The sequence below is a fragment of the Aptenodytes forsteri genome, unplaced genomic scaffold, assembly GCF_000699145.1.
Source record: "Aptenodytes forsteri isolate BGI_AS27 unplaced genomic scaffold, ASM69914v1 Scaffold55, whole genome shotgun sequence".
Classification (NCBI taxonomy): Eukaryota; Metazoa; Chordata; class Aves; order Sphenisciformes; family Spheniscidae; genus Aptenodytes; species Aptenodytes forsteri.
Window position 1 is genome coordinate 11258142 of NW_008796063.1, and position 9867 is coordinate 11268008.

Here is a 9867-nt window from a genome sequence, read left to right on the forward strand (position 1 = left end):
GCGATGTGCAGTGCCCGCGCAGCGTGCAATGCCCATTGCAACGCGCGGTGCCCGTGCATCGTGCAGTGCCCGTTGCATTGTGCAGTGCCCGTGCAGCGTGCAGCGAGCAGGCAGCGTGCGGTGCTTCTGCAGCCGCGCGGCGCTGGTGCAGCCGTGGCGGGTGGTGGCCAGCCGTGCGGCGTGGGGCTGGCCGGGTCCCGGCCGGGACGGCAGGGCTTGCCGGCTCCCGTGGGTGTTTGCAGGGAGATTCCTTGGGAACGGGGCAACGTGCAGCGGGTGGATGTGCCGCTGCCCCTTACCAATTTTGTCCCTGGTGCTTGAGCAAAGGGCAAGGGGATGGGGTGTAAATCAGGAGGCAGAGGACATTTTCCTTCCTTCCACGCTCCATGCATGCGTGTGTGTGTGTGTGTGACAGAAGAAATCCGAGAGCCAGCCCTGCCCAGCTCCCCCTGTTCTTCCGAAAAGATGTCATATTTTTTGGCCGTTTCCCATCTACGAGTTCCTGCGGCGGAGCGGAGAGCAGGAGGTGGAATATGCTGTGCAGCCGCTCAGGGAAGGCTTCGCTCGCCGATGGTCCGTGAATAAGCAGCACGGGAAGCTGCGCAGTGATGCTCGCTGGGGCCGTGGTGCCCGGCTGCCCGAGAGGTAACGGCAGCCACTAATTCGCCTCCCCCAGCTTGGCTTTTACCTGCTAAGATCTGCAAATGTGCATGGCCCCGGGAGGTCGGCAGCGCCTGGCTCTTCCTAAAAGCCCCCAGTGGGGAGGGTCTGCCTGGCTCTCACCGCGGCTGGCTCCTGGCTCCGGTGCTTGTCCGGAGGTTTGCGGGTGAGCCGAGCTGGGCCTGGGGGGCTCGTTCTCACCTGTGTCATGCCTCTGCTGTGGACGGAGGCCCTCGGCCACCCGTGCTGGCTCTGTGTCACCTTCAGCAGTGCCACATGCAGGCAGTGAGTGAAGGAAAGGTGTGATGAGAAGGCGCTGCGCCCCCGGCTGCCCTCCTGTCAGCCGACACGGCGGGTGCGTTTGTGGGGCTCTCCAGGGTGGGGTGCCCTGGCCGAGGCCCTGTACAGCACAACATGGGAGCATGTGCTTGTCTTTAAGCACATGAGCAATTCCAGCTGCAGTCACATGCTTAAGGTTAAACCACTTGCTTGAGTGTTTTGCTGGATGGGAGCCAGCGTGCTTTCCCCCGACTCCATTACTGGAGAAGAACGGAGGCCAGGTATGGATCTGGAGCATCCAGCTTGGGGTGTTTGGGGCGTTTTGGGCAGGGTTTGGGCACCTGGCAAGAGTCGTTTCCTAGAAGCATTGCCTCAGTCCAGAAAACTTGGTCTGGATCCACCTGGATCCTCCTCAATCCTCCTCGAGTGGCAATGGCAGACTGTTGGCAGTGGTGTTGGTTTTGGGTACAGTTAGATAAATTGTTGACCCACTGATGGTGAGTTAGGCCCCTCGTAAAATAAATCTGCCGCCACGCACGCAGAGAGCTCACCATCCTTGTTGTACAGAAGGGGATTGGACGCTGCTGGGAAGCAGGAACAGAATGTGGAATGTAGAGAGAAAATAAAAATTCCAGCTAAGAAAATAATCATTCATATATTCACTGGCTGGTTTATTCAATGGCAAAGTAAGTCACTCGTTTCATGGTTCCGCGTTCACAGGGAATCTGTGAAAACCGAGCGCTTACAAGTGCAGAAACGCATCAACTTGACTCCAAACAAGTGCAGGGGGGCACTGATGTGGGCGAATGTGGGATGCGCACTGTGCTGTCCCAAGCGTAAATGTTTGCAATATTTGGAGTTGGCTCCAAAGCCCACTGAGCTCAAAGGGAGTTTTTTTTGCTGTTTTCAGCAGGCTGGGGATCAGGCTGTGGAAGCTCATGTTAAAAGCCCTTTGGACCACTTTTCCCAGGTCTCACATATGCTGGCAGATCTGTCGGGGACCCTTCTCCCTCGCCGCTGCAGCCTGGGGGTTCAGAGCCCCAGCTAGCCTTCGCACGGCTGTTGCAGTGCGGTTACCTGTATCTTAAACTAGTTCAGCATTTACGGCTCCTTTCCAGTGTGAGCAGGGACTTTAGGCAGGTGAGAGGTGTGAGTGGAGGTTTCCTGCCCACCTGCCTGCATGGCCATCGCTATTTCTTGCAGGTTTTGTAAAGCAACGTGTGCCCGGGCTCCTTCTGGGCGGTTGCTTTGCTGCTCTTGCCAGCCGGGACCCACGTCAAGATGGAGAGCTTGGATGGAGGAGGCAGCCAAAAGGGTTTGCCTGCGAGGTCTCTGCTGCCTTCCTGTTTTGCCCTGACACTCGTAATTGCTGCCCCGGGAGAGCGCGGCAACGCCGTGGCACATGGCGGCGTCTGCTCCTTATCGCACCATGCTGGCGGCCGGGCAGGCGGCGTGGACCAACACCCCGCCATCACATCCCCTGATTCACAAAGCAAACAGAAACCTTCCCGGGCTTTCCTGCCTGCTGTCATGGGGGGGACGAGCTGCCTGTGCCTGCACGTAACAGCTGCGGATGGTTATTTATTCAGAAAGCCCTTGACTTTCTGAATAAAGATGAGGATGACTGAGTTTAGGTATTGGGGTGAGTTTTCTTCATGTGTTTTTCCTCCCTGTGCTTTGTTGTTGCATCTTTTTAAACGTGTTTAACCCGTGCAGTTGGATCAAACCTCGGAGATGTAACCCTTGCTGCGTGTATGACATTACGTTCCTTTGGTGAGAAAAGGAGGGAGCTGCCTGAGATGTGCTGGTTTGGGTGGGAGTACGGGCGATGGAGAACGGCCATGAGGCCTTGGGGCCAGCCTCAGGCGCCTGATGCGAGCGACTCGGTGCCGATCTGGCCGATGGCCATTGCTGGGGTTTCACGACGAGCTACCGCCAAAGGAGGGTCCAGCTCCTTTGTGACTCCGGTAGTTGCTTCGGGGCTGTGGGTTCAGACCTTGTGCTGGCAAACATGTAAGGGACTGGCAGGTGAATGGTGACTTCAGTGTAGAAATCCCCAAATGTAAGTGATGGCAAAAGGGGATTCCTGATTCTACCTCACACAGCAACATCTCCCTGACAGATACAGCAATTCTGAGTTTCTGAAGGGAAGAAACCGCTCCTGGCATGAGCTGTAAAATCAAAAGCTGGAAAGAACCATTTAGCAGTTCCTCATTCATCTCTTCCCCCTCTGTCTGATGCAGTTTGTCAGATGAAGATGTGATCGTTCTTGTGGTTTCTTTTTGGGACATTTTTTGCACAGCAAAACAAACTCGATATTCACAAAGGATGCACGCAGAATCATGAGTTCCTTTCTCAGTGACCGCCAGCACCAGCTAGACTTTCATAGAATCATAGAATCATAGAATCATTAAGGTTGGAAAAGACCTCTAAGATCGAGTCCAACCATCGACCCAACACCACCATGCCCACTAAACCATGTCCCTAAGTGCCTCATCTACACGTCTTTTAAATACTTCCAGGGATGGTGACTCAACCACTTCCCTGGGCAGCCTGGTCCAATGTTTAACCACTCTTTTAGTAAAGAAATTTTTCCTCACGTCCAATCTAAACCTCCCCTGGCGCAACTTGAGGCCATTTCCTCTCGTCCCACTTTCAAGTGGCCATGCAGCTTTGCAGGGGCATTGTTCATTTAACGTAGGTTTAGGTTTGACTTTTAAAAGCAGTTCTGGAAAATACTTTCAGTAATCCCTGTGAATTTCAGTAAAAGCAACAGTAAAAGCGCGGTGCCCGGTCCCGCCGGTGCAGCCTGCTCGGAAGGGCTGGGCCGCCCTCGCCTCCCTCCACCCACCCAGCTATTCCCTCTGCCTCTGTGGAGCTCAACAGGAGATCGGGTCCCTGTTTTACTACAGCGTAGAGGAATACTTAAGTATTTTCTTTAAAATGGTTGTTTCTTGCTCCAGGGACCCCCCTGTTGCTGCCTGCAGGACCTGCACAGCTGGACGACCCTGCCTGCAACCGACATGTCAGCAGCTGCCTGACCCTATCTGCTGCCGTTATCTCTTGTTTCTTAACGTTGAATGAATTTGCAGTTCATCACTTGGATCACTGGAGAGAGCTTTCCCTGTGCAGTATTTTATCTCATTAGGCCCAGTATTTTGTCTGGGTTTTCCTTGCAATAGTTTTATGCTTTTAAGAGCAAAACCTTTATTAAGGGACTGGACTAGGGCAGCGAAATCTGATTACTTGGCAGAGGCATGGCAGCAAAGTGGCAGTCCCTGTAGCCTTTGATATGTGGCAGGGAACTTTTATGACCAGAGGTTACTTCGGTTCAGACCCAGCAAAGTCTTTATGTGCCCGGCTTGGCACGGATATGGGTCTTAGTCCATAGTACAGCAGATCATTATCTTTCAGCAAGGCAAATGCGCTTTGCTGAGTTGTGACTTTGGTAAGGGACGTGCTGGGTGGTGGTTTGATGTATTAGGAATAGGTGGCGGTTCTTGGAGGGAGGGAGCATGCCCTTTCCGTCCTGGTCCAGGTTTGTTTTTCCAGAGGGATGGAAAGGGCAGTATTTGTGCTCATGGTAAAAAGTGTGTTTATTTTTATTAGAAAAAACAAGCTCAAGAGCAGAAGAGCCAGGCAGTAAACGAAGAAGAACATAGCTCCAGTGTTGTTGCTGCCCTGCACCCTCAGGATAGAGCATGTCCTCCCTTCTGAGGAGTTTCACACCCAGGGTGAAGCTGCAGGAGTGCTGGTTTGAGGTGCTGTGGGGCGTACGTTTGGGTTTGCAGGGCTACAACACACAGCTCTTGTAAAGGGCTGGAGCTGGAGCCTGGAAAGCTCCCTCACCGGAGCAGACCTTGCCTGCTCCCAGCGTCCTGCAGACGCAGATGGAGGCGGCTGCTTGGCATACCCAGCACCAGGCTGAGAACTCCCCAGGAGACACCCACAAGAAGTACGAGGTGGGAGCCCCAGGGCTGCAAGCTCCGAATAGCTCCCACGGCCTTCAGGGGTTTCGCTGACTCTTGAGTGCTCGTGGCTCTTAGAGAAGAGCTGCAAGGCTGGTCTGGCGCTTAAGGAGCCCAAGGTGATGCTGAGAATCATTAGCGTGATCTTAGCAGCTTTGGACTTTGGCTGGTCTTGGCTGCTTTTCAGTGGGTCACCAGATTTCTGTTCTAATTCTCTCTTTTCGTGGGCTGTAGATTAAAGGCAGAACTTAAATTTAACATTTTTGGTAATGGAATTATACAGAAGTTTCACTGCGTCGGAGCTTAAAATGCTGCTAAAGTATCATTTTCCTGTCATCACTGGTTCAAACGCTGCGGGGTTGCCATGTGCTCAGATTGCATTACTAGATTAGGAACTTTGAATGGGCGCTGTGTTTCAGCCAGCATCTCTTGCCACATTAGAAAAAATAATTCAGTAAAAATCGGTCATGTAGTCATCAATATGCATCCTTCCCAAGCTGATTAGCCTGGTAGACGTGTCCATAAACCTATTACGGCCAGCATCATACCACCTCTTTCTGTGCCAGAAACGGCATCAGGTCTTTCCTTTGTGGTCGTATCCATAGCCCTTGTGGGAGATCTGGCAGTGCTTAAAGTAGTTCTTTAGTCTTCACACCCTCCAATAAATCATGCAGATCTGTGCTGGAAACTTCCCCATGAGTGACAACTGTAAAGATAAACTGGAGAGGGAGACGGGACCCGATTTCCCCAGAGTTTGAGTTTGGTGGGTGTTGAAGGAGGCTGGCCCTCTGCCACGGGTCTAAACTCATCCCTGAGCAGAGTATCTGCACAAGGTACGGATGCGACTCAAGGCAAGGGCTTAACTGGGGCTTATGAAAACACTCAGCACTAGGCAGGATTTGGCCTATGCTGATTTGACCTTAATTGTTTTCCCTTCTCATTTGCTAGTCCACCCTTCGCTTGCTGGGTGGTGGCTTGAGGAGGGGAGGGTGCCGAGCAGGGTGGCATCTGTCTCGCTGACGCTCGCGTTAGAGTGGCGAAGGATCACCCAGACGTTGGTACCGTCTCTCTGTACGTGCCGTTTGTGCCCAACACCATTGATTGTGAGCTACAGCAGAGCAAATTAGCGGTGGATTATTTTTCTTCATGCATTAAATTTCCTTGATGTTGACATTAACGGTTGCTCGCGTGTGTAATCAAAGCAACGTTTTGCAGTCTCCTACAACCCCACACCTTCTGGCAATGTTTTTTATAGGTCCCAAATCAAAGTACAGTGCATCAGCAGTGGAAACATCTCACCTTAAAATGGCTGACAGTTCACACACCGAAGCTTTCAGCTTGTGCTCTCTTGCGTTATTTGCTTTTTGTTTTCCTTGCGATGACTGTGCTCAGGCAGCGAAGTCTCCTGAAGCACATTTTAGGTGCCTGGGCTACAGAAGGCTAAAAGCAACGTGGATGAAAAACGTGTGTGTCCTGAGGTCCAGCCGGCTCAAGCCCTGGGAGGGAACATGGATCTGCAAAGTATAATTACAGAACTGAGCCAGACAGCCTGGCCAGCCACCCTCTTCCAGATGGTAAAAATCTGGTGCAGAGAAGGCAGCCGCAGGTCTCCCAGCTTTATGCACACCTAAAATGGTGTCTCCATCGTGGGGCACACAGGCGTCCCCGGCACCCTGGGTTCCTGCAAGGATCTGGCAGCAGCTGCGGGTCCATCACCCTTGGCATGAGTGCCTGGACACTGCCGAGCAAGGAACCTGCCCTCTCAGGCTCCCTCTTTCCTTTTTTTTGAGAAAAAGAATGAGATTTCATTCGGTCTCCTGCTGCAGGGCTGGCTGCATGTCCGTGCTGCCGGCAGCCCACCCGCCGTGCGCCGTCACCTCCCTGCCCCTCCAGCACAGCCCCTGCCAGGGCATCCACCAGCACGGGGCACTGGGCACTCGGTCACGGTCCCCTGCGCTTAACAGCCATTGCCAGAGAGGGCAAATGAGGCAAGAGGTCTTGCCTAAAATAGGGCGAGTGGGGAAAATGGGAGGTGGGCAGCAAGCAAGGAAAGCGGGTGAGATGTGCATCTGGGTCCAGCACTTTGGATACCAAAGCCAACCTTGGAGCTGCAGGCTCCTGCCCAGACGCAGCCTCCAGCCTTGGGTAAGCAGCATCCCTAGGGTGCTCCCCCAGGTTTTTAGGGTGATACTCAAAACCCCTCTGGTTTCGGCTTTGCACCAGCCATTTTCCAGAGTCCGTCGTGGCCGGCATACCCAGACCCCATCACCGATCGCTGCCGAGACCTGTCCCTTTGTCCTGCGTTACAGAAAGGCTCACTGGCCTGGCAAGGTGTCCCCTCTTACTTGGAAGCAAGCTTTAAACTGGGGGAACTAGGCAGCTGGCTTTCATTAAGAAGTGAGGTCCCTGGCTTCTCACTGGTTTGGTGTAATGTGAGCTCCATCTGCACTTGCACGAGCAGCTGAGCTGTGTCATTTTGGTTCAAAGCGCTTCATGCATCTCCCTGACCGGTGTTGTTCTCCCTCCCAGGGTGTGACTGAGGCACAGAAGCTCCTTTGTGTGGCTGAAGTGCAAGTCTTAATGGAAGGGATGGGAGAAGACAGCTTTCCTCCTTCCCATCCCTCCCCGCAGCTGAATGCAGAGAGGAGCACTAATGGTCTGTGCCGCCGGAGCTGCCGGAGCTGCCGGAGCCGTGTGCCAGGGGCTCCCAGCCGCTCTCTGACACCAGGGAGAGGCAGGGCTGAGCAACCCGCACGCCAGGCTGCTGGCCAGGAGACACCGAGCTGCAAGCAGATTTCTGTGAAAGCTTTGGCAGGGGGGATGCAATTTCATACTGGGGTGGCTGGAGGTAATCCAGTTTTCTTACTGCGTCTTGCACCGGTTCACCCAGCGAGAGCAAAATTTGTTGCTGGTTGTGTTGGGTTGTTCAGCTGGAAAATGGAGCGTCCTGTGAATGCTCAGGCTCCTTTGCAAAGCCTGCGAGATATGGAGGAGCCCCGTTAGAAAGGTGGATGGGCTTGGGATGCGGCGGCTCGCGCAGCAGATGCCCCTGTGCTGTGCGTGCCAGTGACCTTGGCACTTGATCCTGAGTCCTGTCACTGCCATGCCTGGTCACGAGGACTGCGGTTTTGGGACCCGGCCTGACAGGCAGGAGGAGGTGGGAGTTGGAGGAGCGCCTCTGGAAAGCAGGATTCCTGCATCCTTGCTCAGGACCCGTAAACCCTCACTCACAGTGGAAAATCTGACCTTGTGTTTTCGCTTTCAAGTCTCTGATGAACTGGTCGTGGGTTTGAGCAAGTGTGGTTTGTGGATGTGATTGGAAAATGGCACTTGTTTTGCATGAACTTTTTTAAAAGTATGGGTTTTATTTTCCCCCACCTACCCACATTTTCTCAAAAATATTTTTTTCACCTATACTTAGAAAGACAACGCCAAATATATTCTCATTACAATGTTTTACCAGCACCAGGTTTTTTTTTTAAGAAAAACTATAAAATTTCCATCATGGGGGGAGGGGAAAGACTGGTTTTAACTGAAAGGCATGTTTTGACAGGAGTATTTCAGCCAGCGCTGATGTTTCGAGCACATCTATCAAATGCGTGCGCTTGCAGTTCGTTAACTGTTTTGGCATCCCGAGAAGAAGCCACGTGCCCCGTGTTGCCTGCATCGAAATGCTGCGGGCAGCACCCGGCCGAGGGGGTCTGGCAGGGGTGAGCTGTTCAGGTCATCCAGCCACAAGAAGGATGCTTTGCTTTGCAAAACCCTCTGGAGTTTGAAGTTACGCAGTGAAATGTCTGTTCTTTCCATCTCCACCCCAGAAGCGCTGCCTGGGCATCCTCCGTCGACAGCCCCAGGTGTGCAAACCTGCGTGCAGGCAGCCAGACACCCTGTCCTGTAACGTCCTTAATCGTATTTACGGGAGCCCTCCCTCACCCACTGAAACTGGCACAGAGAAGTAGTCCAGGTTGTTAATCCTGGGAGGACTAAGTAAAACACTTATCGGAGAAGCTGAGTATGAATTCGCTGGCCTGCCAGAGAAATAATCCCGTGGAATCAGAGGTTCTCAATTATTCATGCTTTCCAGAATCACATTATTTCTTCCAGGGCCTGTTTTATAAATGCTGCTGCTATTTCTGATGGTAAATAACAATTTTGCATTATTTATGAACAGATTTTTACAACTGCTGATATTACAGCTGCTGCCAAAGCACTGGGAAAATTATTATTACTGTTTGTTGTTGTTTCTTTTTTACAATGCAACCCTCTTGTTCTTTGCATGATGATGATGTGCCCGTCGCGGTGTGACAGCCGAGCGCTCTGGAAGCGCAGCGCCAGCGAGGAAGAGGGTGCAAATACAAGCAGGTGACTCGGGTTGCCGTCAAGCTCCTGGCTGGTGCTCGGAGCTGAGATGAGCCGGGGATGGATGGGAACAGGACCCCGGGTAGTGGTTAAGTTCGGAGAGGAGGAAGGTCTGATGATCTCCCTGTGCCAGCCGTGGAGAGGTCCGCGGGACATACGTATTTTCTATCCCCTGTTAACGCTCCAGGGGAAATCAAAGGTTGCACCTGAATTTTGCAGATGCCCATTTGGAAACCCACATTTCTAGGAGGGCGTCATTCAAGAACGGGCTAATTCCTGGGGCTGAGGAGTGTTTCCAGGGCAGAAACCCCCTCCTGCTGCCAGTCGCATAGACAGGGACGTGTGTTCGCCTCTGCCGGGGTGGAGATACTGATCCCCTTGGCTAAGCAGGCCGTGGAGAGAAGGGGCCAGTGCGGAGCCGGTGAGGTCTAGGGCAGCGATGGGAGGTACACGAGGTGTTTTGGTGGAAGGAGCCCCAAAGAGCTGCTGCCGAGACCCGCAGGTGAATCCCTGGGGGATTTTGCAGGATGTCGCTCGCTCATGGCCGAGCGGCCGTGCAGGGCAGGACAGCCGCCCTCTCCAGCCACCGCCATCAGAAGCG

General features: G+C 53.2%; 1 protein-coding gene across 1 annotated transcript in view; it reads left to right on the forward strand.

The window, feature by feature from the left end:
• The first annotated feature begins 2780 nt into the window (after positions 1-2780).
• The window catches only part of SYNGR3 (synaptogyrin 3), an 18356-nt gene continuing 11269 nt past the window's right edge, over positions 2781-9867 (forward strand). Inside the window, exons 1-3 of the mRNA XM_009286608.1 lie at positions 2781-2967; positions 4986-5047; positions 5095-5097. Coding sequence (XP_009284883.1) covers positions 2781-2967; positions 4986-5047; positions 5095-5097 — 252 coding nt within the window. The remainder of the gene's footprint in view (positions 2968-4985; positions 5048-5094; positions 5098-9867) is intronic.